This window comes from Anser anser, assembly GCF_964211835.1.
Source record: "Anser anser genome assembly, chromosome: 16".
NCBI classification, from domain to species: Eukaryota; Metazoa; Chordata; class Aves; order Anseriformes; family Anatidae; genus Anser; species Anser anser.
Genome location: NC_139737.1, coordinates 4,045,944 through 4,073,744, shown reverse-complemented (window position 1 = coordinate 4,073,744; position 27,801 = coordinate 4,045,944). Strand labels below are relative to the sequence as shown.

Below are 27,801 nucleotides of genomic sequence, written 5' to 3'. Positions count from 1 at the left end.
GTGGAAATGATTAGGTGATATATCCTCAGATTTAGCAGTGTATCTAGATTGCAGCTTGGTTCTTGCTACATTGCAATAAAAATGCCAACATCAGATTTCATTGTACTAACCCACATGATCACACACTGCCCCATTAACTCATAGGTCCTAAAACTCCAAGACAGTTGCGTATTTGAAGGTATGGAGACCATATAAGAAACAGGCTGGTTTGCTTGTTGCCAGCTCCCTTTCATTTGAGAAGAGGTTGTGAAAAAATAAATTAAACTAAGGTTGTTTTGCACATTCACAAGGATAAAATACATGATCCTTTTCATTGCAATTGCACGCACGCTCTTCCTTTTGCTGTGTTACTTAAATTGGGCCCCAACCCACTATCAGTATAGTGGTTTGAAAACTGTAGAAAAACTCTGGATATCTGGAAGAGAGGAATAAACACGAGATTATTCCTGTCCTCTAAATGTAGTTTGCTACGTACAGGAATGCTGTTGGTACAGCCCCCGTCTTCTCTCTGTAGGCTCAGTTGCCCTCCTTTGTTCAGCCTTTCCCTACATCCCCCCTTTCCTAGCTTTCCAGGCACTTCCCTTACTACTCTTTAAACAACCTCTGCTGAGCCACTTTTTTCTGGCAGTGTCATGCTCCAAAACCTATGTAATTCATGGACTCGCTGGAGTTCTCCAGTGTGCTGACCACGCAACTTTCAGTGGTCCACGTTCCCTGTGGTTCTTCTTGTCAGCTGCCGGGATGAGAGGATTTGTGAATTCAGGGCACAGCAGCAAGGGATGGTGGTGCTAAGAGTACAAAATGGATATGGATCAGCAGGAGCAAAACGGAGGGATAAAATCTGGTGCCTCAGAGAAGCTCATCAGTGGAAATTCTGCTTGCCAGTAAAACTTGTGAGAACAGTTTAGCTCCACGTTAAACGCTGGCAGAGATGCACGAACCCTAAGATTTTATCTGTAAAAGTGGGATGCAATCCTGTGTCACAAGCTGGCTGCTTTTCAAGCCCATCTAAATGTGACATTGCTACAAAGCAGCAAGCCAGCACTGAAGGGTTTAGCTCTGTCTTATCTCAAGATCTGCAATGCTCATTTTCACACACGTTAGTTATTATATCAGAACCTGCAGTGGAAAATACCCATCTGTGAAATCACTCTGATTTCTCCTGTTTCTGGGATCACTCTATAGAAACAAGAGCTGAGTCAGGCTCTTGGCATCCTCACTTGCAAACTTTGGCTGCCACCTTTGGGCTCTGTTTTGGCTGGGGCATCAATTCTTGGAGGCCAGGCCCCTACTTCACCCTCCAGCTGTGAGGCTGCAGGGTACCAATGCTCTGTGTGTATCTACCAGCACAGAAGGGTACTCTGCTTCCCAGGATGCTCGCATGGAAAATTTCACCTGTGTTCATGAGATACAGTAAGATGGAGGATTGCATCTTCCACCCTAAATTGCCTTCTCTCTGGGGTGTTTTTCCTCACCAGTATAGCAGTCTAATCTGAGCTTCATCCCAGAGAGGTCTTTTTGAGAGTAAAAGCTGCTTCACAAGCACAGTTCTCTTATGACATTCATGAGGCATCAACCTGGCTCGCGGCATTAGACACAGGGTTGTACCATGCCTGGCACTGGAGAATCTCGAAGCTCTAAGGGTTCTCTGAGTGAAAAATGTATAAATACAGCTAAGGAAAACTATCCTTTTGCCTTCTGCTTTATAACCCAGAAATCCGCATAGCTATTGACTGCATTATAACATGAAAGGTAAATGAATAAAATTCATCTGTATGTTCTCCAGTCAGAATATTATAATATGGATATGTTGCCATCTTCTCACTTCCCAGGCATAAATGAATGAAAAAGAAACTCTCTCCTGAGCTAGTAAATTCTCCCCGACCAGTAATTTTTTCTCCTGTTCTAGTGAGTTTCTTGGGAATAGAGATTTATTATTATTATTATTATTATTATTATGGTAAACTGCTCCAGTAATGGTTTCAACAAAAGAAGTAAACCTTACATTGTATTCAGATAATGTTCTTAACTTCTCAACAAGATTTACTAAATTGCACCCTGGGAATTATGCAAATGAAACTTTTGGTCAAAATGTTACAGGATTGCTATAAAAAAAAAATCTTTTTTAAAAATCTCATTAAAAGCACTAAAATAACATGTTCCAATATAAAAAGCGTGTGCTTTTGTGCGATGAATATCTCCCTGGTAGTAATACGTACTATGCTTCATTGTCAATGGTCTTTGCAACTTCCTGTGACAAATGCTACTCACGTGTTTTCTCTGAGCACTTCACATCCTTGTGTTCTTAATGGCGATGGAATTAAGCACAGGTAACAAGCAAACCGTTGTAGTACGCTGGCAGTTAACAACAAATAATGAGTCATTGCTGAATATTTGCAACGTATTTACCTATCTTTGTTTTGCTCAATGCAGTATAATCATCTCATGTATTTTTCTTAGCGTAATTGGGTAAGTTGTGTGGGTCTTGTGATATATTTCATCTCCTAGATCTGCAGTGATTTACATACAGACAGCTTAGACCCTATTAATGCTAATAAAGTGCTGCAAGGACATCCTATAGCATGCACTTTATTAAACTGTACATAGCTTTCTTAGAGAGCTTCTGTTTATCTCTCTTTCCTGAAAATAAAATATAGTGCCTTTAGCACTGAATATTTAAATCTAGCCTCCTTTTCCATGTTTCTGTCTCTCTCTATGCATTTCTAATGCTTCTATCACAATGGGATCTGGGTACTATATGCAACAGGAAATAGAGCATAAAAATGTCCATGAAGAACTAACAGACTCTCCCCTTCCATGATTCAGGTTAAAATTACTTCCAGTTTAGTTCTGGGAGGGAGGCTGGTTTGCTGTTCAGTGCTTGTACTCGAGTCGTAGCTGTAGTTGAGCCAGGTTGGAGTTGGAGTTGGGGGTGGAGGCCAGACCTGGGAAGACCATCCTGGCTTCAGGAGGAATGTGCAGATACCTTGGACAGGTCAGGAAACATGCAGATACCTTGATACAGGTGCGTTGATGGAGACATGCACACAACTATGTGTCCCGAGTTACCCTTTTCTGTTCTTTTCTCTTAATTTCTAATGTTGGAACCCCACACGGGCTCAAAGCTGGAGCATGGATGGGGCTTTCTACATTTTCTCTTACCTTGAGCGTAGCTGCAAACACATACATAGTGGGTTAGAGCTTGAACTCCTGACTTGAGCTATTCATTTGCACAGACATTCACATAAATTCAATTTTCAGTCCTGCCTACCTGACAGGGTGAAAGCTGACTTTCTAAAAATGGGGACTATAGACTGCAGTTATTGAACTGAGGAGCCAGTTGCCATCATTAATACCACAGTTGTGCAAGCAAAGCTTAATTTTAATATACCCTTTTTCACCCACGGATTTGTTAATGAAAATTGGATTCTTGCCTGTCTACTTGTGTCTGTATTACAAATACCCATCAGGCACACAAAAACCCATATAAGCTTGTGTGCAACATAAGGGCACATTCCCAGTGTCCCCAGTATCTCTTTTAAGTTCACGTCCAGTTTTTTCTTGGTACTAACAGCCTAAACAAGCAGTGAATCCTGTAGAGAAAAGACAGATGAAACTGTCTGTATTCCCTGACCTTCAGCTCCAGCAGTGTGGGTGCAGCACGGATCAATCCTGGCTGTGCCTAGCAATAACTGACATTATTAGCTGTTAACGGGAGCAGGCTGCTCAGTGGAGGCAGTGCAAAGAAACCAGCGTACAAGCTTGGTAATGATCTGGACAAAAACATCAGAGGAGATTCTTGGAGATGCTTGTTGGGGGAACTGGTGTGATTCTGCACCGACGCGTTCAGCATCTTGCCAGCCTCCCATGTCGGGAGAGGAGGAAATAACGATAAGTCGTATGTGGGAGGAGTGCAAGAGCAGCCCACGGCCCCGTCCCAACCCTTTGCTCCCGGGGAAGACACCTTTGCTCCCCAGACTGGGGCTGCTTTCAGGGGCGTGGGGGCCTCCTGCAACCTGCTGAGCCCACCTAGCAGCTGCCAGAGCAGAGATGCTAACGTGCCCTCAGCTACAAGATTTCTATTATCCGCCCACAACTTTGTTGTATTCATAGACCTGTTAGGGAAAAAAATACACCACTTTTATGCTGCCAAGACACTTTGTGATGGTGGGGGGGGGTGGTAATTTATTTGTACCTTGCACTTTGTTTCAGGAATAGTCATGGTGTTGCAAGAATTTCTTTCAGCATTTGATCAGAAAATTAAATTTGGTTTTAAAGAGATAGTCAGGGTTGCTAGGACAACATATTAACCTCCCTTTTTTATTTTCTTGTCTCTGAATCCAAGGTTCCTGTAATTCATCAAGCTGTATTTGATTTGTCGTGTTTCTCAAGGCATGGGAGGGAAGGAGTTTCAAAAGCAATGTGCCAAATGCATTTTTCCTCAACAAATAGTCAAATGAAATGGTAACGTCCCACCCGGCATTCCCATCCTAGCCTCATCAAGCCAGCAGGGCTGGACAAAGCAGGAGTGAGCAGCTCTGCTCTCCAAATGTCATGGGAGTGGTTGTGTGCACGGTTACAGGGAACAAGAGTGTGATGGGGGAGACAGCAGAGAGCATTTTGGGAAGTGATTAATGGCTATGAGACACCAGGTATAGCTGAACAATTTGGACACTTTCAGAAGCTTATGGTTTCAATGACAAGTAAATGGCATTTTTTCTGCATATAGATTCTTCTACATCTAAGGCAAAAAGTCAGAATTTCAATGATTCCTAGAGAATCATCATGAATAAAAGAGCAGAAAAATAACTGAAAATATGTGGAATACACTTCTACTGGCTTTTTTCCAAACCTTCGGCGTACAGCTCCCTTGTCAAAATTGACAGCAGTATTACATTTATGCAGCTTTCAGGCTCAGATCTTTAAAGTTGTTTAAACATCCATATGGCTTTTGTCCAAAACTTATTGATTGCTGTCTTTGTTGTTTCATCTAGATTCGTTCCGATAAGGACAAAGAGATCCATATCAGGTACAGCATCACTGGAGTGGGAGCCGACCAGCCGCCGATGGAAGTCTTCAGCATTGACCCTGTGTCTGGCAGGATGTATGTGACTCGCCCGATGGACAGAGAAGAAAGAGCTTCCTACCATGTAAGCGCGAGATGCCAAGAGAAAAAATGCATCTTGGGTTTTACCTAGATTCACAGAATTGCTGGGTTCGGGGAGTCTCATCTTGTTTAGGAACACACAGCTTTGAGAATATTGGGATCTGCGTGCAAAAGCAGAGCCCAGTTACCAGTTTGGACTGGCTCTCTGCATTAGCAAAGCTCTGAGGAGCTGATTGCAGAGGTGCACAAGGTTAACTAACACCACAAGTCTCAGTGCCATCTGTGCTGGAGCAATTGTGTATGTGTGTGGAGATGTTAGCTTTGTTTCTGCTTCCCTTCAGCGTAACCTGCCCTTGCTTTATCAGCCGCATCAATGCAAAGCAGCATTAAACCAATCTCCTTCTCCTTTTCTGAAATAAGGTTACAGTCATTTGTATAAAGTGGTGAAACTTCATGCAGCTTATTAAATCCCTGCAAATTTGTCTGTGGAGCGAACCCCCCAAAACCATGAGAAACCAACCGCTACATTAGCGTGTCTTGGGAAACTACCAATTTAGGAATCATTACTGCAGTTAAACATTCAATAATTGGCATAGTCATTTTTCATTTTAAATCACTAGGAGATGTTCAGGAAGTATGATGGGGGTGTGTCAGATAGGTTTTTAAATATGCAGATAGGCTAATATTGAATATGAGGGAATTAATTAAGATTAATTACACTCAAAAGTGCTGCCTTACACTACCCTAGTTGATAAAATGCACTACCTGCAGAATACTTAGAGTGCAATTGGTCATTATGTATTGATATAAATCATAGCCCATATATTGCATGGCATAATTGCACAGCGCATCCAGTCTCACAAATTGCTTTAAAAGCAGTGTTGCACCTTGCATGATAGCCCCGTAAAATTTCAAGCACTTCCTGCTTCTACGCCTTAGTTGTTTCCCAGAGTGGTTGTGAAAGGTTGTTTCATGGATTGCTTTGTATCAGCATTAGCCACATCTATTGGCATCGTAATAGCCGTTCCCAGGGATGCTGTAATGTCAGTGAAACGGTACGGGTCACTTCCAGTGACACCATATTCCTAACTGCTCCGTCGGAGATGCACATTCTGTCAGCTTTATCAGGTATCCAGTTAACCATGTTGACACAGCTTCTGGACTGGGGTGGAAGGATAAAGAAAATAGATTACCTCTTTAGTTGGGTGGAAAAAGAGATTTCCCCTGGGTAAAAGAGAATCTGAAGGAAAATTATTTTATCCTCTGTGAACAAGAACAATTATTTTGGTTTTTTGCGCCTGTGAAAATATGAAGAGAGATTGTTATGAAAAAGAAATATTTGAGATACTCTGTGTGTCATCTTATCATTGTTGATATTGTTTCGGCAGTGCCAGGTTATTATAACAGTGTAGTCGATAATACAATGCACAAGTTAACACTTTTGATGGAGCCGCTATGATGTCTAGTAATGGACATTCTCAGTCAAAAAAAAATAAGATGAAAAAGATTTTGTCCCCTGTAATAACAAATCATGCAATGCCATAATAACAAAGTTAATCTGCTGGTTACGGGAAATTCAGTAGACTGAATTCTCACCTTAGCAAAGGCAACTGGTAAGTCTGCCTCGTGCACGCTGCAGGATTCCCAGCCTTTTTTGTTCCTTACAAAAACCTTGAACTGGCAATTCCAGGCACAAGAAAGCATATTCACACTCTGAAGGTTACAGGAATTTATAGTTTATGGAGAGTGAATAGCTGATAAATACATTGTGAGACCTTATAGACAAGAATAGTGAGTGATAGAAAATCTTTGTTAGCAAAGCAGTAGAAGGTGATGGAGATCATTTTAGTCATGGCTGTAAACAACCTTTAGATCCTTTAGCCTCAGGAGCAATTGATTGATGGTTTACTGAATCATCAATTGTTCGTTTAATAATCCTTTACAAAGCATGTATAAATACACCATCTCCAAAGCAATGACCCAAGCACTAGTGAAGAAACTTACAGTAGGAGTGGATGATCCTTGAAGCTGGAAAAAATAAGCCAGCCTCCAGAAAGAAGATACAGTCCCAAGTCTTGGCTGTTGCAAGTTTCAGAGAAGTTGGTTAATAAATGTCACTTCAAATAGCCAAGCCCTTAACTGAAAGGCAGACAGACTTGAAGCTAGGCTCATACAGATAAAACAGCGACTTAGGTGTAGGCTTGGATCCCGACTGTAAAGCTTGGCCATCTCTAAGTTGGTTTGACATCTGCTGTGGAGATTTTGTTAGCTTGGTTAGTAGCTCTGGACCTAACCCTCGAGTGGTGAAGTCTGGCAGCAGAGCTCCGGGCACTGCCCCTGGTCCGCAGCAGCGCAGGGGCTGGCGGCTCAGGCTGCAGATGGGGGTATTTATACAACCTCAGGTTTTTTTGCAGTCCTAAACAGAATGAAGCCTGTTCAGCATCTCTGTCACTGCTGAGTGTTGTCCTCATTGCTTTCATTCCCAGGTAATCTAGAATCTAATTATAAAAATAATAATAATAATTTGCAAGTGTTTGTGAGGCTACATATGAAGAGTTCTGTTTCATTAACTCCTACATTCTCAACACATATTTTCTTATGCATAATTATCTGCATTGCTTCAGGACTACCATTTTAAAAATACGAGTGTTTTAACTCTCCCCACATTTAGCAAGCCATTTGTCTGATGAAACCTAACCTTTTCCCTAGGGAGAAATGGATGTTTTCTAATTAGTTCAGTTCTCTAGCAGAACTTCCCCATACGTTTTCATGAACTTTTAGGGAGGATCATTCTGAGTTTGATGTATGCAGAGACATATATTCCTCCGGGACTTGCTTTGTCTGCCCAGGTGCAGCGTGCGCTAGCAGCCCTGCATTAACTTCACCAGCACAATTGGCAGGGGCAGAGATCGCGAGTTCAGCCGCATTTTGGCCTCATCTGTTTTCTCGTCTGCACTAGAAAACAGAGTGCAAACTCTCCGGGGACCTTGCAGACATCCCAGATGCAGTGTCAGCTGCAAATATGATCAGGAAAAAATGAGAAGGGCTTTGCAGCCACTTAACCAGCACCACGTTGTGCTGCAGAAGCGCGTGTTGTGCCGAGCGGTTTGCTGGGAGCTGCGTGTGCAGGAACACAGCCTCGGGGCGCGCTCCCAGCACAAGCGCCAGCTCACCCCGTCTCACTGCGGCAGGCACGGCTTGTTATTGCTTCTCCTGCTCTAGTCAGCCCTTCATGTTTATTGCATGCCAAGTAAGTTTCGGCAGGTAGTAATATTTAATATGCATGAGCTCTCTTGGCCTTATTTAGCTGAGTTCCCAAAGCCCTGTTTGTACTGGTGACTGAATTAGTGACTCCGAATGTCTTTTCTGATCCACACACGGGTTTCATATCAAGCTGCATTTAGGCCTGGCAAGTGCTAGGGATAGCAAACTGGCAGGTTAGTTTTCCAAAGATGTTTTGCAAGCTTTGTTTTTAAAAGCCATCAACATCAACGTGTCATTAAGCAGTCATTGCTTATGGTACCCAAGTAATGTACATTATGGGGGAGCTCTAAAGCAAGTCCTAATCCAATCCCAGACACATGTATGCCTTCAGCATCAGACTAATGAAATATTGTCTCAGAAATGGCTGGAGCAGGACAGGTTAGTTATAGTCTGAGAAAGTTATTTCCAGTGCAAGGAGACAAAAAAGATCTCTCAAAATTCAGGGATACAAGAGCTAATTCCAGTATTTTTAACCAAGTTCTAGTGAGTAATGCCAGCCATTTGTGTCACAATGTCCTAATTTGCACTTTTAATCACAATTAAGAGCACACAAATTAGGCATGACATTGTATGCTTATTGCTTAGAGTCCCTGTCACTGATTGATAATATATATTTGTATTAGTAGTATTAGTGCATAAGTAATATTCATATTTAGCACAATTCACTGTGTTGACTTTGACTAACTACCTTCAGATACCACCAGCCTCCAGTGTAATCAATAATCATGATACTGAATCATTTGTATGCCAACAGCTACATTTACATGGGAAACTGTCAGTAGAAAAACCTCAGAGACCTGTGGTAGCTGCTGCTGAATATGATAGCAACAATTGTCATACCTTTAAACAATGTTTGTTAAAGAATATTGAGCCTGCTCTTTGGCTGGTGTACAGCGTACACCGACTAAGGATTAGCTGGCTATACCTGTATTAATTTTTAAGAATCCTCTGCATGGTGTTTCACTTATTATTTATTCCTTCTCTACTCCTGTCATGTTCTTCCTCTTAGGGACAGTGTAAATATTTCAAGCTAACTTTATAAGTGTTTCTTAGCTGTATCTCCAGCTACCCATCGGCTTCCCTGTGAACACTTGTGCACACCTGTGCGTGGTGTGTGTCCTCTGGTCCAGGCTATGCTCACTGGCTTTTTCAGAGCTGTTTTTTCCAGCTCCAAGTAATGTCTGTGTCTGACTGAGCAGAGCCATCACCTTTTGTGCCTTACCCACTGTCACGAACTATGGAGAAGCACTCGCGTGCACCTGCTTTTCATGCCTCCCGTCCTACCTCCAAAGCACCGACTTGGGTACTGGTGGGAGCAGACTGCAGCCTGCTCTGCTGAGCACCTTGTTAGGCTCGTGCCTTGCACAAATGATCCCTATCTTAGCATCTAAAGAATGACTCCAAAAAGAAGAGCGTTGTCCGGATTGAGGATGCAAGATGAATACAGAGAGCAGGGCCTGAGGACAGGGGAGATGAATTAAGGAAGGGGAATGTAGTATCTGATCTGCCTTGGAGGTACAGCTTGTTTCTCAGTGGGCAGATTGCTGAGTTGGAGTCCATCTCCCTTTGCTCCCTCCTCTGGGAGGGGTCTCTAATTAGGAATGGTCTCTAATGAGGAAGACCTCCTGCTGAGCACAGCTTATATTCCACTCTCTGGCTCAAGCACCACATTTCCCTCTGCTGCAGTTGGCACTGACCGCAGAAGAGTAACGTGTGAAATGATACTGAGACATTACCACAAAGATTTGTTAAAGAATATTCATAGAGAAAATTCACGCAAGCAAGCACAAGAGGGAAAAAAAAAAAAAAAAAAGGAGGAAAAGTTCATTGAAATGAGGCAAAAAAGGGGCAGGAAGAAGGCGCAGGGTCTGCTGCACTGGGGTGGGGAGCGAGATGAGCGCCATGCTCCTGGCTGCCCAAATGCCATGAATTAGGACACTGGTGCCCAGGTCACCACTCACCATCCTGCCTCCCATAGCACAGCCAGGTGCTGGTGCTGGCTCAGTGCAGGTGGGGGAGATTCCTGCAGCCTTGCTCACTGAAATTTTTCTTTCCTTGAGCGCAGGCAGTAAGTACCCTGTTCGTGGCAACGTGTGCTAAGTGTAATAAGCAGATAGATGTGCATTGCTGAGAAATTCCTTACTCCTGGAGGTTTCAAACAAAAGCTGTCAAATGTAATTAAAAATTTGCAGGGGGAGAGTCAGATCTTAGGGGAAAGATATCAGCCTTGCTCTCTGCTTTATCTCTGAATGGAGCCATTTCCGCTCCTGGAAATACAGCAAGAGGCAGCCCAGTGCTGCCTCAGTTTGAAGATAATAACTTTAATTTTAGCTCCGAATTACTTTTTTTCAAAGGCAATCTGACCTCTGACTTGTAAAGTTATTGAATTGCTACATCTGACATGATGAAGGATAGCTCAACAGGTGGGAGTCAAAGCAGTTTATATTCCGGCAAGAAATGCAGATATTAAGAGCATTACAAATCAAGAAATACAAATGGTACATCCTGTATTGAAAATGAAGCCAGACTTCTTCAGTCTTTAAAGAAAAAGTGCTTCTTAAGTTCCTTTAAAAAATGTTCTTCGTTCAGCCTGTTTCACGTGGCAGTTTGTTCTCTTTGCTTGATTAAATGTTAATCCAGCCCATCATAACAGCGTGCAGTTCCTTTTGTTAAGCTCTGGACTTCTGAATGCCATACATGAAGGAGAAAGTTGAATCAATCACGGGCACAGGGAAGTGGAAGCCGGGAACCAGTGCTAATACAATTAGCACATTTATTCGTCACGCATCAGAGGAGCTGGAGACCTCCGTGGCACAGGAGCTCCCACGCCAGCAGCATCCCGATGGCCCGGGCTGGTGCTGGCAGGGACCAGCGCCCTCACTGCTCGGCAGCCACAGGCTGCTGGCTATCGCCACGCTCACAGGGCTTGGAGCACGCAGGTGTTTAAGGTCCCCTGTCCCTGCCCACTATCCAAGCGAAGAGGGGCAACTAACAACATCTGCAGCACCCCTGCCAAGGCAGATGTCCCTCCGCTGCCCACCCAAAGCCAGGGGCCACGGAGCTCTTTCTTCGCTTGTCTTCTTTTTCGTGAAGCCGGCAGCGACGTTCAGTGCTCACACCATTTAGAGTAGCCATCTGTTCCCTTGAATGAGGAAGCTATCCATTTTTTTCACCTGATTACCGATTGTTCCAGTCTAATGTTGATTGCTTTGTTTTATTAATTACTCATTTTGACATGCTGTAGCTGTCCCTTTTGTTCAGAAAACAGATGCTCTTGTTTTCCAGCATTATTACTGATGGTTATTGCTAATAAGATAAAGCTGCAGTTCCACTTTAGCTGGGGACTTAACACTGTGGCTCTGGTTACTGTAATGCTTCATCGTTGATACTTTAGTTAAGCCGGAGAAAATATTTCATTTTTAGTGCCACAGGGGCTCCCGTCATTTGAGGGAAAGGGACTGGTTTTATATCTTTCGGTGCATAAAGTGATGGGGTTAGTTGCTGTTGCTGAGACTAGAGACTGTGATTAAACAAAGAATAAACAATACTAATGCCATTCTGAAATCTCTTCGTTTATTAATCCCTGTTATTGTGCATATGAAAGGCTGCAGGTCCCCATAAGAAACCTCTCAAGTCAATCTCATTTCCTCACTGTGTTTGGAACTAAACAAAATTTGCTCTTCAGTTTGTCAGACAAGGTTCACCATGTCTTAAAATTAAAACAGAGTGATCTATTAGCAGTGAAGGGATAGCATCACTGCACCAGACTTAACGTGTTTCCACTGACAATATTTTAAAATATTATTTCAATATTATGTTAAGCCTTGAAAAACTGTAGAGTGTAAAGTTCAGATGGAAACCACGTCAGTGCTTTCTGCTGGAATTAGATACCCTCTTAGTTCAATTTTGAGAAAGTACTTATGAAGTGAAGTCAATTCTTACGAAGCATGGTTTCTCATTCTGCAACAAATCCAATTGCTGATATTATGCTTTCATTGTGCTTATTCCCAGCTCCGGGCTCATGCAGTGGATATGAATGGAAACAAAGTGGAGAATCCTATTGACCTTTACATCTATGTGATTGATATGAATGACAACAGACCGGAGTTTATAAACCAAGTCTATAATGGATCTGTTGATGAAGGCTCTAAACCAGGTACGGTTGAAAAAAGTCTTAAAGTTATCACAAGCTTTCAAACATTAATCTGACTTGGTGGCTTTGCCTGCTCTTGAAGTAGAGGGAACACAAAAGAGAGGCTTTCTGTTGCTTGCTCCTTTGTTGAAGACTGATGGAGATGAGAATGATTTAGCTGGTATCTCTTTCTCCTGATGCAGAGAAAGTGCAAACTTGGGTTAGAGGGAACCTGGATCCTGGTAGCCCCTTTCTAGATGTGGACTTTGCGAAAGCATCAGTTGTGTAGAGTAATGCTTGGTATTGCCTCTCCCATATGCTTGTTGCAGGTGCATATTCTAACTACAAAGAACAGAAAGCAAACCCAGCTGTGACCATTCACTGACCCTGTGCCCAAAATGCTGAATATCTGACTCCTTGGTATTTAATTTAGTCATTTACAAACTCTGTATCTGACACCCAGAGCCTTCAGTACAGTCTGCGTCCCAGGGTGTAAAGGAATTACTGTCTTATTTGGGCATGATGCAGACCTATTGAAGTGGGAATGTTCCCACTGAAATTGCTGGGTCATCCTCCATTCCTATGGATTTTTCTTACAGAGGGTAAAATGTAGAAAAAATCTGAGGCAGATTTTCAGAAAAATTATGAGTGAAGCGTTAGTGAGGATGTAAGCTATACACAGAATGCGAGTGATGATTTTTACATGAATATGTTTATATCTTTGGAAAAACACAGTTGTAAGGGACTTTAATGTCTTCTTTTCAACTGTATTGTTGATTTGTTATTTAAGTGCAGCAGAGCTGAACAGTTACCAATATGGCAACCAGGGTGGTTTTAGCTTGTTGCTGAACATAACTGCTCTGAATGCATTCATTACTTAAGCTGAAATTTTATTTTGAAAACTGTCACCGGTACTTCAGTACATCTCCTGAAATCCGCGTGAGATTTTTCCAAGATAAACTGATCCTCAGCAGAGGGATTAGATGCCACGTGACTTTGTTTTGTGGCAGCAAACATCTGTCATGGCTTCTCCACTGCCTGAGGTGTCATTGAAAAGTCTCCAGTGGCCACTATTTTTAACAAGGTGAATTGCAGCCGTGATTGATTGTCTTTCAGCATTGTGAGGAATAGGCTGTTGTGGTGACACGTACTGGGGACAGCGTGTGGCATTATTTTTGAGGAAAGAATATATGTACAGCTTCCTTCCTGATATGCTTTGGGTGGTGACATGCCAGGCTTCAAAGTGCTGCTCCAAATCGTGTCTGCAGAGGTGATGTGGGAAGTCTCTGAGCTGCTCGTTCAGATGGCAGCGTCCAGGAGGACTTTTCCTTCTTTCACTTGAAGGCCACTTTGCAGCGTACCAAGGTTGGAAGATTAATACATTTCCATAGCAAATCAAATTTCTTACATCTTATTCTAGGACAAATCAATATTCAAAGTGTTCCCAGATGTTTTAACTAGCTCTGCTCATTTGTGTGAAAGAAGCAGTAAATTGCATCCTCTTGTTTGAAATCCAGATAAGCCTTTGAGCTATTAAATCAGAATAGGATACCTTTGCCTACAAAATGGTTGTGCCTCTGCTTCCAGCAGTGATTTTTGGTATTCTGTATCCTAGGCTGGTGTGTCTGCCTTTAAGGCAGGTAGGTAGAAAGCAATCTGGTTTTATTCAAAAGCAATTACATTTGTCTTTGATGTATTTGTTTTTTTCTCCACTTTCCTGTTTAATCGGTATTCTTTTAAAGGTTTATATTAGTATTGAATTTCTGTTCCTTGCTTTTGTAGAACCACCTGGGAATTTGGGAATCTGAGGCTTTCATTCCATGTACTTGGCAATAAACATGATGTTATGTCTTTGAGAGAAATGATAGAGAGGTTATATACTTACTGTGAAAGTCTGCGCACTCCTCATTTACCTCAAAGTTACGTATCCCTGTTCTGCGTAGACGCAAATCTAGACGGTGTATTTAGCTAAGCATAGATCTTGCAGAGATTCAGAAGCTTCTTTATAGTTCAAGATGATTCAGAGTATTGTAATAACCAAGGAGTCTTTGCAAAAGGAAAAATAGGCAGCCAGAATTCAACATTATTTGCGGCAATGGTCAACAAATGAAAGACATTGTATAATCTTAGAGGTGGCAGCAAAATGTGTTCAATATTGATTCAAAATTAAGTTACATATGCACCTATAAATATATATGCATACGTGTGCATATCCATGTAGGAAGTAGAGATTTGCTTCAAGCAAACTAAAAAATCTTATTATGTGATACAGGAGTTCAGCATTCATTTTCTACTATTCATTGGCATTGAAGTATGCCTGAGGACTGAAAATGCTTCCCTGGACATCCTGTGCAATTGTTATTTCTCACATCTTCCATATGCCCCTTTATAATGGCTGTGACTGAAAGTGCAGTATTCCTCGATTAGCATAGTATCTGCAAAGTTCTTCATGATTTTGTACACCTTTTTTGAGAAAAGTAACTGGAGTGTTAGTATCCCAGATAAATGCTGGCTCTGAGGGCAGCTAGTATGAGCAGCCAATGTCTGTTTGAAGTCAGTAGGAATTTTGCCCAGATTTTAAAAAAAGGAGAAGGGACATATGGAGCTCGAACTCTACCCATGGAAATTTCCCAGAGCAAGACCATCAAAAATATGCTGTTGAGCAGGGCGCAGTGACCTTGAGCTGTAAAGAAAGCCCCTGCAAGGCTGATTTGCAGGATCAATAGAGCCCATTGCATTCAAAGGGAATAAGAAAGGCTCTGCTGTGCTGTCAGCTCTCACCCTGAAGTACAGGGCAAAGCAAAGGCATCTGGTGCAGGGGCTCCACGCAGGACGGTACCTCCAGAGGATGCTCAGCCGGGTCCCCTCATAGAAGCTGGGATGCAGCAAGCTGGAGGAGGGTGCCCTGCCAAGGTGGTCCTGCAGGATAGCTGGATGTCATGCCTGACCATTGCAGGGGTGGGAGGGTGGCCAAATAAGATGTGACCTACTGCATTGAATAAGGCAAAAGGAGATAACCAGGAAAATGGGAATGCAGGCAGGATTGTGTACTCCAGCCTCCAGTGTTTTGTGGTACTGCTGGGCACGTTACCTCCCATGGCAGCTTTGCTTCAGGCATACAAATAACCTTCAAAGGGGACTGTCCAAGAGCTGGAAGAGTTGGCAGCAGTGTGAAGAGACGTACTGGAGATGGTCACTGGGGTTTAAGTGACCCGGCTTCCCAGACCGCAGGGCACTCAGACGCCTGAGCTTCCAGGAGCGCGCTCTCTGCGGTGTGCAAGTCACCTTGAAGCAACCCTTGACAGGAATAGAAGAGAAATCATCGAGTACTATTAATTATAATAGGTTGTTGGTGCTGGTTAAAGATTATAATAATTGAAATAGTGTTTTGCACCAGAGCGTAGTGTTCTTGAAATCAGGAATACATGAAGTTTTCCATAGCGTGAACACGTGTACATCCACGTGTACGTGGCCCGTGTACATCCTTAAATGTGTGCTGGCTCTTACACTGAATTGCATTTCTTTTTCATTTTCTGACACTCTCTGGAAAGCATTTTAATGCATTTCTAGTTTATCTAGCCTAAGGTCACGCAGCTGGACAATTTAAATGTGTACATGCAGGCTCTTCCAAAAATGCAGAACAGGAATAGAGATGCAGGATTCTCTTTTCCTCAGGACCATATTTCTTCCTTTGTCTCTTTCCCCCACAAGTTGTTTTGATTTAACAAGCCACTGTTTGAAAGTGTATCTTAAAAGGCCTTGTTTTACTCATATTGAATAATGTTCTGCCTCTTTGAACTTTGCCTCTATATGAAGAACACAGACAAGTTTTAAAAATGCAGCTGCAAGCTAGAGCTGAAATTCCCCTGGTCCCTCTGGCAGCCTTAATCAGCAAAGTTCTCCTGGAGCTGCCCAAGTTGCCTTTCAAGCGCTGATAAAGCAGGACGGGTTGCACAGCTCTGTGGCTCAGGATTCTGTTGCCCTTTCAAAGCCTGTGGCTCTGCACAGGTTTGGGGTGTTTTTTTCCCCCTCTGTACAACCCCAATTACTGCCTGCCAGGAGCCCCACCACTGCGCTGGCACAGCTGGGCTTGCGGCATCCCAGGGGCATCCCAGGGGAGGGGAGTGCTGCTTCAAATGAAATTCTACAGTTTCAAAAAATAAAAATAAAAATCAGGCTGTATAAGATAAAATGAAAATGCTTAACTGTAAAAGGAAAAAAGGAATTTAATCACAAAACAAAATGTGATGGAGAAAAATTACTTGGTCGCTGCAGAAGCTCGGTTTTGATGTAACCGATGCAAAAAGTACCTTGCAGTGGGATGGGGATGTCTTACTTAACTGAAGCGTTCAGTTCTGAAAAGGTCAATGTGAAATGCTCTGCGGTGACTCAAGTGCTTTGCTCAGGGTTGTATCTATTTTGTTTTAACAGAAAGATTGTCAAAAATTAACACATCTCTCCAAAACAATTTGTTCCTGTCAGACTGGCCTTTTCCGTTCTCATTCATCCTTTCCAGTTCACTAACCCTCTGGATGCATCTTGGTCCCTTTCAAGTCAATAAAGCAAAAGTCCAAGTGGCTTCTTTTAAACTCGGGTTTCGGCTAGCTCGCTCTTTCTTGCGGTGTTGTTAATTCCAGGATGGTTTATCCTGGTCACCCTGCCTACAAGTGGTGTGAAAGATTGCTAAGTACAGACAGCCCTCCAAAATAAAGGAAAATCAGTATTTCTCACATGAAAAATGCTGTAATTCAAAATTTCCCCGTCTGCTCCTGATTTCATGGAACTCTGATAGAATAATTGTTGATAGCATGCCACGTGAAAAATGAAATATCTGGGAGCCAAATCTATATGTGGCAAATTGAGTTAAAGAAATCTCATAAAAATAAGCAGTATATTAAAAAAACAAGGATTTAAAAAGCCAATTATTCTATTAGTGTCCCAGTTTGTTTATTTTATATCTATGCTAGCAGAGATTCCCTTAGAGATTAACACCATGGACTAACGCACAGATGGGGCCAGAAACTTGAAAGTCATCTGAATATTAAGAATTTAAATCTTTAGCCTCAGTGATTTGAGCAGAAAGCCAATTATGAGGCTGAATTAGTTTTCAAATTAAACTGCAATTTAAGGCATGTGAAATTAATCTTTTAAGGCCTATAGTTGCATGTGTATATATATGTATTCATGTGAACAATCTGGATTCTGCGTTTCGAGCTCCTTCCTCTTTTCCATCCTGGTAGTACAATTAGTGACGAGGTGTTTGGTGCCCTGCAGGTTGTTCTTACAGTGGAAAAACAGAGCGGGTGTTACTGACTGGAACAGGAGAAAAGGAAAGTGGCAGTGCCCGAAATCTGGAATCACCAAAGAGAAGCAGCTTCATTTTTGAAAATGAATGGGGCACTGGGTGCAAACCCCTTTCTCCCATTATGAATCATTGCAAAATACAGTTCTGCTGCTCATAATTAAAATGTTTAATATTCTTTTACCAGCATGGAGGTAAATTTGGTACTCTTCATTAAGGAAAACTCTGGCTGACCAGAGCACCCACAGAGGTTTGTAGACCTCAGCTAGCTCAGGCTGCTCGCGATGGGCATTGCACAGGGGAGTCTGGGGCCTGTGCCGGGTGCATTTTCCTGCTGATACCACTGAAAGCCAGAAATAATGCAAATTCGATGCGTTTCAGAGAAACCGAGTAAAGATAAAATCTTCACGTGCCAGAATAAGCTTCAAAATTTTTTTCCAGTCTTCCCAGAGCTCTTCACAGCTCGGGTGCATTACTTCTAGGCCCATGAGAAGCCTGAACATGCGCCCCAATGCAGCGCTATCGTGTTCTTCTTGGTAGATGCTAGTCTGGTCCTTGCACTTCATGTGCTGTTAAAAATGCCTTTGTCCAGCCCGACTCTATTCTCTCACACATTACACACAGACTTGGGATACACAATATTCTTTTTAAGTTCTTTTGCTCAGACAAGCACAATTTTAAGAAATTGTTTTTCTGCACACATATCATAGTGCTTTCCATTTTATTTCGAGGTGAGTGGTTATGAAATCCGTGCTCTTCTTAATTTCCTTTTCAGAAGCATCTAGTCCCAATGGCAAGGAAGTGAATTACAGGACTGTAAGTGAGAAAAAAAAAAATGCAAATCCCGACTGGTGTTTTTTTTCCTCCAGAAAAAAAATGGCCAGGTTGATATAAAGAAAAACAATGTGGAAATCATGTTCTGAGACCATTCTTGAAGTGAGTTATGACTCTGCAGTAGTCCTCTCTCCACTACATTTTAACCAGCAGTTACAAACAATCTAGTAATATATATGTACTATATATATTTATATTTACATCTATTATTACATTATATTACATGTATTGCTACAAAACAACTGTTCTAAAGATGCACTTAATACAAGAGAAAAGGAACAAAAAATTGTAGATGATAAGGAATTACATGGGTGATGCTATTTAGCCCACCTGTAATAATACCAAAATGTAGTTCCAGTGTTTTAGGTGTTCAGGTGTTTGCATGTGTAGGTGTACACAGACATGTACACGACTGCCTTTTTTGCCTTTCGCACAATGAACACAAGTCTAGCTTCCACCAGCCAGCGAACATTTACCACAGCTGTGGTCCGATGGCTGAATCCACAAAATCAGTGAACTTTTGTTCTTTTGTTCCTCATCTCCTATTGCTACCACATTTTAAAAGACAACGCATGTAGTGTTCTGGATGGGTTTGGAAGGAGACGGAGCTGATCTCGCTGTTTTCCCAGAGACCTCCTGCGATGCCGCCAGCGTCTCACCGTGACGCAGGGAGGGGAGGCAGCAGCGCTCCAGCAGCGCGTCCTCTGCCTCCTGCTCTCACGCTGAGCCAAGCCGAGCGCTGCTTACTGTAAATCCCAAATACTTGATTGCACTAGCAGTCTACAGATGTCCATCAAGATTTCCTGCTGTGCACTGGAAACGCTGAGAAACTGTTGCGAATCTGCATGGCTCTTACTCTCAGTCAAAATTCAAGGGTTGGATTCTAGCCTTGTGTTAAGCCCCAGGTTTTGCTCAGCCTGGTCACATACGCCTGGTTTCGCTGGTCGCATATGCCTTCAGCTACGCACAAAACCCAGCCGTACTTCTAAGCACAGTTTGGTGGTGGTGTTCAGGATATCTCATCCTAAGTCATGGTTTCTCCATTTTTCGAATTCGCCTATGGGAATGGAGAGGTCTCATCTGCAGGAACTCAGCCGAGTCGAGGCTCATCGATTTATGCAATCAGAACTGTTTGCTCGGAGGCTCAGTGTGCTTTTGCCCATCTTGAAATTTTGCTTCTGTTATTTCTCTGTGGTGCTGGAGGTCTCAGCAGGCTGCAGACTGCTGTACAGGTGTTATTTTCAAATCTGGCCCTGCCCACATGTGCATAGTATTTGGTGCATCGCTTCATTTCCTCTCCCGAGATACTTGTTTTATTTTTAATGATAAGAAGGCATTATTTCAGTTCCGGGTGACAGCAGCTGCTTCATCTTGCTCAGTCATCTCTCCAGACCCACTTGCTCTCTTTATTCTCATTAGGCTGACTCTTGCATTGTTTGAGGCTGAGGATCTGATGTCTCCACTAATTAGGAAGTGGCATCCTTTATGAATTAGGTTAGCTGCTTGAAAGGTCAAAATTTGCCAGTGATTACAAAAATAATGGGGAAAGAGAATGACAGCAGCTATCAGTTATGACTGAAGGAATATCATTTAGAAGGAAAGTGCTGTTTCTATTTAGTTTTCTATCCAGAGCGTGTGGGATGCAGTTTAATTTAAGTATATTTGCAATTTATTACATCTGCAGTAGAGTTTCAGGCACTTGTCATCTTGATGTCTTGCACACGTTCCTATTTACTTATACGACTCCACTGAACACCTTTGGTGAGTCTGCTCCTTGTTTTTCCCTTGAAATCTTTAACAATGAATATGTGAAAGTGCTTCAAATCACCCATTGAATAGATTTTTTTTTCACTTGAGGATGCAGGTTTATTTGCTGAGCCATTTTAGTCTTTGATGCTACAGCAGTTCTCCAAATAGTGCTCTAACATCCATACCTACTGCAAGGTAAATTCTGCCATGAGCAGCTCTGTGCTGTACCACTTAGACTGCTACTGCTACCCGAGTTAGGGCAAGTAAAATTATCTTCGGGACCGCTCTGCACATCACAACCTGCATGCCTGGAGCCAGTCTCTGGCCTCCATTCACTTGGAATGGAAGAATCTTGTTAGTTTTAAGTATCAGTTAAAAAGACAAATACCACAAGCACACTTCTTCATGCTCATTAGAAAGAAAATAGCATTGTTTGTAGAAAAATTGTATTTAAGTAATTATGGGTATAGTTGTACTTTGAGGACTTGTTCAGGATCCCATTGTACTTATCGTAATCTGATTTTGACACTTTGCTTTTATAGCGTGCTGTCTTTCTGTTCCTGAAACCCTGCTGCAATGCATGAAATCACTTAATGGGCAAAGTGTTCCTGTTGTGAGTAGGGCTGTGAGATCTTGTCCTCTGTGGGGAAGAAAGCCAATATCAGGAAACTCTTCTGCACTGAAAATTTTATTTTTAGGAAGTGTTGTAAATTTTACACTACTTTTAATACTTTTTAACTAGTATTTAATCTTCCCCTCAACAATCATTGTCTTCTCTCTATCCAGCATCGGATGCAGAGTATTCACTAAGTGAGCTTCTCGACTTGGAAAAAAAAAATTAGGAGGAAGGGGAGGTTTCCATTAGTACAAAGCCATTATTAACTTGGGTTAATGAAGATCTAATGTAATATGGCCATCACCACATGTCTGCACATAATGATTCAATCCTTTTCTGTGGGGGAATGATTAAATTAAGTATCTTGTAGGTCAGAATTAGACTGAGAAGGTTAACCAACCTTTAATGATTCTGCAACCATTTACCAGCCATTAAAAAACATAAATTGTAAGATAAAGCTCAATAGAGAATCAGCGTTATCAGTATAAAAAAAAAAAAATGAAGTTTTAGCTTTTCTGTTTATATCACAGGAGTAGACAGAGAGGATTGTGTATTTTTATAGTAATATGTGGTATAAAGGGCAAAGTGAAAGGTTTTTTTGTCTTTTTTTATTTGTATTCCTGATAAGTGCCCATTAGTTCTTTCTTTTTACATGCATTAAATCTAACTAATGGATATCAAACCAGCTTAGAAAAATGGTAATTATAAAGCAGTTGTAACAAAGACTTTGGGAGTACAACTGTGCTGAGATATTGTTTGTATGCCTTAAAACCATGACAGCCCAGTCTTTACAGAGAAATGCAGTTGCATAGACGGGAGAGTGGAGATTGCAGACAATATGATGGGAATCAGCAGTCTTTGGCATGCTTTGGGAGCATCTGAGCTAGAAAGAATCACCCTGATTCTCAGATTCCAGAGCAATTTTCAGGAGACATTTGTTTATGACTGTATGTTTATCTGCTCGTATATATACAGGGAAGCTATCTTCCTTGTTTTGCTCCTTTTTTACTTTACAAACATACACAGATCGAATGAGATATAGTGAACATCAAATCTTTTTGCAGTCTTTTACAAACAGATGCAATTAATTTTAAAATCAATAAAACTGAATATACAGGTAAAAAATGATCTCCCTTTGCTTCTGTCTCCCCAGTTTCTGTAACGTATTATTCTACCCATCCTGCAGAATGCTTGATTAATCTAATGGGAATATTTTCCATTAGGGGTGCTTTCAAGCATCTTTCTTTTTTCTTGTCTATTGTCAGATTGAAACAAAAATATCTCATTTGACAAAATAATATCTCAGAGATGGCAGTCTCTGGGAAATAAAAGGAAATGCATTGTGAAGTTCAGTTTCTTGGGGTCTTGCCTTTTACTGATAGACTTCCTTCATCGTGCCATACATTAATTTTAACTCAGGTGATATATGAACTTGGCACATTAGTTAATGAAAAGCTAATGCACAGTAATCTTGTCATCACTAGCTGTGCATGATAATTCAATCTGCTTCTTAGAAGAGCTGTTCAACATGCAACAAATGTGATTTAATATTGACATGATGTACTAGGTTAGGTATTTCATTTAACATACCATGTGCCTGATTTGATGAGAAATGTTTTTCTTTCAACAGGTTATCTACCTGAGTTAGCAGGCCAGGTGTGTAGGTTAATACAGTTATATCAAACAGCGTCTGGACTGGGTGTTCATTATTTGATACACAGCACAGACTTGGGCAAAATTCAGAGTTTTGGCACTTCATGCATTCATTTTATGTTGTCAGCATGCTTGTAAGCAAGTCCTTCAGAGCAGAAAATAAAGCTAATGCTTCTTTCACACACCAAAAGCATGAAGACCCTCTTGTTGTGTTTGTACACCTCTCTTTTATCTCCATCACCGGTGGCCAGGTCTGACCCAAAACTAGCACACTTTTAGGATTTTTTCACTTGAATCCTAACAATACCAGTCTCAGCCCTCAAGTGTGTAAGAAATGTACAGTCTGCCAGTATATGTTTGCCTAATTTGTGTAGTAACGGGCTAGATATGAGGATGTATTTCCTTTATTTTAATATAAAGTATATGAAGGTATACCCCCATGCATACAACATAGAAACATGACATTATTTAACTGTATAGTAGGTAAATCATCACCAACCACCTTCCTATAGTGGGAGACTTTCTATAGCACCCAGAAGATGTTAGGCTCTGTAGCAGCATATATCCACAGCACTCTACTGCAGTTCTTGTGCCCAGATATATGTTTATGTCATTCACCGCAGCACACCGGTATCTCGAGGATATGTCTTGCTTAAAGACAGAGTAAATGTACAGAAAACTGAGCGGAACATTGACGGTGAGTGCAGGTTAGAGCAACGGATCCCCTGGGAGCAGTCCTTGGGAATGGCTCTCAGCAGGGGAACAGGAGATGCCATCAGGCTGCTGCCCTTGAGTCAGCATTGCCGAGTGGGAAATATGGGAACGGACATATCAGCTCTTCCCAGCCACCATCCGGACTGCAGAAACGAAGAAATAATTTGCAGCTGGTTTCCAGCAGACTGTGGTCAGACAAACAGCCCCAGGGAGCAGCGGAGAGCCGGGGAAGGAAGCGGCTGCTGGATTTCCACCGTCAGCTGCAGAGTGCTGCAGCCACACAGGGCCCTTTGCAGAGGATGCTTTATTAAGTTACAAGTTGGTAATTAGTGCCAAGTTCCTCTCTTTATTTTCTCTGCGGTTGGGTTTCATAAGGGAAATTAAAGATATGAGATGGATAGGGAGCAGATTGCCCCTTGAAATACAGCTCCCTGGTGTCAGTTCGTGACGTTAGAGACATTTGTCCAGTCCCATCTCCCTTATGGGGACGTAGGTCAAATGCTGCCAAAATAGTTGTTTCTTTTAGAGCAGATGTGCTCAGTCCAGTGGTCAAAATACAACATGGCAGAAAAGAAGCAAGAAGATGAGGGTGAGAGTAAAGGACACCTGCTGTACACGTGTCCCCCATCCACGACAGAGCTCCTGTCAGGTCACCCCCATGCCCACCACAGCTGCAACCTCTTGCCAGGTTGGGAACCCCCCATCTCCTATGGTGCAGTCTGAGAGACCCTGAACGAGGAGGGACCAGGACTGCAGGAGCCCCAGTAACTTTTCTTTCTGAGCTTTTTCTTGCACTTAAAATGAATCACAAAATACCACCTGTTATTTGGAGTATGTCCTAAGATTGCACATGTCCTAAAATAGATTCTGTTTTCCTCTTCCACTTCTGTTTTCATTAGCCCCAGGTTTTGACATTCTGTTCAGAGATATTTTCAGTATAGAATGCATTAAGATAACATAGATTTCAAATCAAACATCTCCTCATTCAGCATATTTCCTATTTAAATTTCTCCTGTACGTTTCCCCTGTACCTATCTAAGGAATGGCTTCTTTATTTGTATCAGTTGTCTCATGATAACTGGTTTTGCAAAAGAGAAAAAAAAATGCTTGAAGAGAAAGGATAAAATCCATTGCCTGTGCAACCTTGTTTCAATTCTGTGCTCTTTCTTCTTCCTGAAGTTTATTGATTGGAAAAACGTTAAAGTTGTTGAATAGTTAGTTTTCATTTCACAAATGTGAATCAGGATTAGCACAGAATGATAGGAATGTATTCATCATTAGAATTTGCCTTACACATTCATTTATTTTTTAATCTATAATTCTTATTGAACTAAGAAAACTCACAGGGGTATGTATCACCGCAGAGAACAAAAAGAGCCTGAGAGAGCCAGATGGAAGGAGTTCAGGAAAGCATTTTCCACATTGCAAAAATACGAACTTAGGATGCCACTAATACTGAAAAATGTTTTTTTCCCAAAGTTGGGAAAGATACTGGGGGCATTGCCTGCATGCTGAGTGTCTTCGGGACACTTGAGTAGGCTGCAATTTTGGGCATGCTGCAGCTGTTGATAGAGCTGCCCATTTAGAGCAAGGGGTAGCTCTTTAATTCTCCTGCAAACAAATACAAGCCCTCTGGTTCTCTGTGCCTTCTCTGAACTGGAAGCTGGTTAACTTCGTGATCAAGCTGGGAATCTGGGCGTATTAGGTCAGACATGATGCAATACTGATGTAGCCACATGGCCTCAAGTTTGCCAGCGGCTCGCATCTAACCAAGTGGGCAGAACGAGCTCAGCTCTTTTTTTTGCAAAACAACACATGGCTGTGTCTTGAGCCCGGGTTCTTGTTGGGACCACTTTGCATCTCCTCCAGCTTGACACGCTCATAAGTTGGTTCATTGTGTTCAGAGTTCCCAAATGAGCAGTGTACAAGCGGTACTTTCCATTGATGCTGTTGGGTTCTGATGGTTGTTAAGCAAGGTTATGTCTGGTTTCACTGTCTCTTTGCCTCCCACTCCTCCTTTTCAAGTCTCATATCATTAGATTCATACACTGTTGCAGATTGCTTTTTGCAAGCAATATGTGTCTGCCCTTTCAGTCTTTCTCTCCTACCAGTATAACAAGTGTAAAGCTGGGCCCTATGAGCTCAGGGGGGTCACAGGACCAAGCATCTGCAGGAGTCCATCCAATCAAGTAACATCTTTTACCCTCATAATGATAATTTCCCACTTTAGCAGAACACCCTGCTGCCAAACTCCAGTGATAATGAGCCTGTCAGTGCATCAGTGCGCTCCCAACAGTATCTAGAAAGTAGGGATTTCTTTTTTTTTTTGCAAGGCAAATGAAGACACTGATGATTAGCAAGAAACAAACCAATGATTCAATACATCACTGGCCACACATACCAAATCATTGATTTTCTGTCCTGCTGGGCAGCAGCTGTTCCATTTGCTCTGCAGAAATGTTGTTTTTTCCCTGGAAGGAGCTGGAAAGGTGGACGTTTCTCCAAAAACAGGAGACAGCAGAAGGTTGCTTGCTGCACTGGGCATCTTGATGGGGTCCCGGGCATGTTGGTGGCATCCTTCCGAAGCTGTTGAGAACTCTGATAGGCTTTCCTCTATTAAACTCTGGAAATACTTTTCAATATATGTGAATGAAGTGATTGGCAAACGGAAAAAAAATGTCCTGGGAGAATTTATATGAAATTGCAGGACAAAAAATGCTGCCCTTAGACTTACAATCACTGGAAGAATTAGTAGTTAATCACAGATATCCTCATATAACTTCTCTCCATATATCGGTGACATGTAATCAGTATCCTTACAGATCATCTAGTCTCAATAGTGTTGCTATTTTCATAATCCTCACGATGTCTAGATTGAAATGGGACATCTATTCTGTGCATTTCTGAGTAAAATGCACAACCCTGAGTCAATGAGACTTCAATCTGCTGTGCAATGCGATAGTCCTGATATTTTGTCTTCTCTTGTTCCAAGGTACCTATGTGATGACAGTGACTGCGAATGATGCTGATGACAGTACTACAGCGAACGGGATGGTGAGATACCGAATTGTGACTCAGACCCCACAGAGCCCGTCACAAAACATGTTTACCATTAACAGCGAGACGGGAGACATCGTCACCGTGGCTGCTGGCCTTGACAGAGAGGTGAGTTTGAAAACCGTCATACCGGTTATCCAATTGTTGAGGGTTACTGTCCTGCAAAGCCCAAATCCTCTCTCTAATACAAACCTTCCAAAAGTTTGCGTTGCAGTGTGGAGATCATGGTCTTTGCTCCTACAGTGACTGTGGGGCACCGTGGCTTCGGTGTGATACTATTGTCTTAATTCATAGTGGTCAGTGAAACCCTGGGAGAGTCTTCAGACTCGAGATGCTGGTGTTTGCCTTGTATAAGTGTGCACAACTCAAAGACAGAAAATACTTCAGAAGGAAAAGGGGATGAATAAGTTGACATCTGTCCCCCTTCTGCGATGGGACAGAAAAAGAGGTGTGTGACTATAGGCCTTTCTAGACCTCTCTGTACGTTGTCTTTGGAAGCAGTTACACAGCCTATGTTCCACAAATGTAGTGTTTCATGATGGCATTCTTGTATTGTTTCCAGACTAGATAAATGTTGTATGTTATCAACCCTGTGATTTTGGTTTTGTGTGCAGTCCTGTTTCTAATAGCCCTTCTCCCTGGTATTTTACAAGTTACACTTTTCCAAATACAGAAAAAATACCATTACAAAGGACCGAAATGTGGTCTGGTAGTGTAAGCTACGTAGTATGATTCATAGAGCTCTGCCTTCTCTGGTTGTGAGTATAACTTAAGGAGAAAGCATTTCTACCTCACATGTTAAACAAAACTCGAGGGAGGGTTGGAGTGGAAGGAGGAGACAGCAGTCTATGGGTGTGAAGTGAGAGGGGAAACTTAAATTCTGCTTTTTTTTTTTTCCCCATTGGACTGTGTGGTTCGTGGAATGTCACCTGTCCACTGCGGTTAGGAGATCTTACTGGATCAGATTTTAAGTGATAAGGAAAGGTCATTTGTTCGTTGAACGGATAGCCACCAATAGTATGGCTATGCAACATATACAAAAGTAAGGACTTACTTTTAGCCATAAGCTGAGATATTTGAGTTGAGGCAGTCCCCAGAGACAAGAAGTCTTGCAAAATCCATTTCTGAGAGCATCAAGTGTGCATTTCTAAGAGAAAGCACCAGAAATTGGTTTTGTTCTTCTGTTCTCTCCTTTCCTCCCCTGTGACCGATGGGGACACCAGCCCTGAAGGAATGAAATCTGTGTCCCCCAGCACATAAGAAATTTTTTCCCTTACAGTTCAGCCCCAGTGGCACCGTCAGCCCTGCTGCAACGCTCTGACAAGCAATAGCCGATGTGCGTTGCTGTGCACATCATTAATATCATGAAAATA

The 27,801-nt window shown here is 42.1% G+C and overlaps 1 protein-coding gene across 4 annotated transcripts in view; it reads left to right on the top strand.

Annotated features, from left to right (window-relative positions):
• The window catches only part of CDH4 (cadherin 4), a 660,054-nt gene that overhangs the window by 556,345 nt on the left and 75,908 nt on the right, over window positions 1-27,801 (top strand). For all 4 annotated transcript variants that reach the window (XM_083801443.1, XM_083801444.1, XM_083801442.1 and 1 more), the window contains 3 exons: window positions 4,995-5,150; window positions 12,383-12,527; window positions 26,364-26,536. In XM_083801443.1, the coding sequence (XP_083657569.1) occupies window positions 4,995-5,150; window positions 12,383-12,527; window positions 26,364-26,536 (474 nt within the window). The remainder of the gene's footprint in view (window positions 1-4,994; window positions 5,151-12,382; window positions 12,528-26,363; window positions 26,537-27,801) is intronic.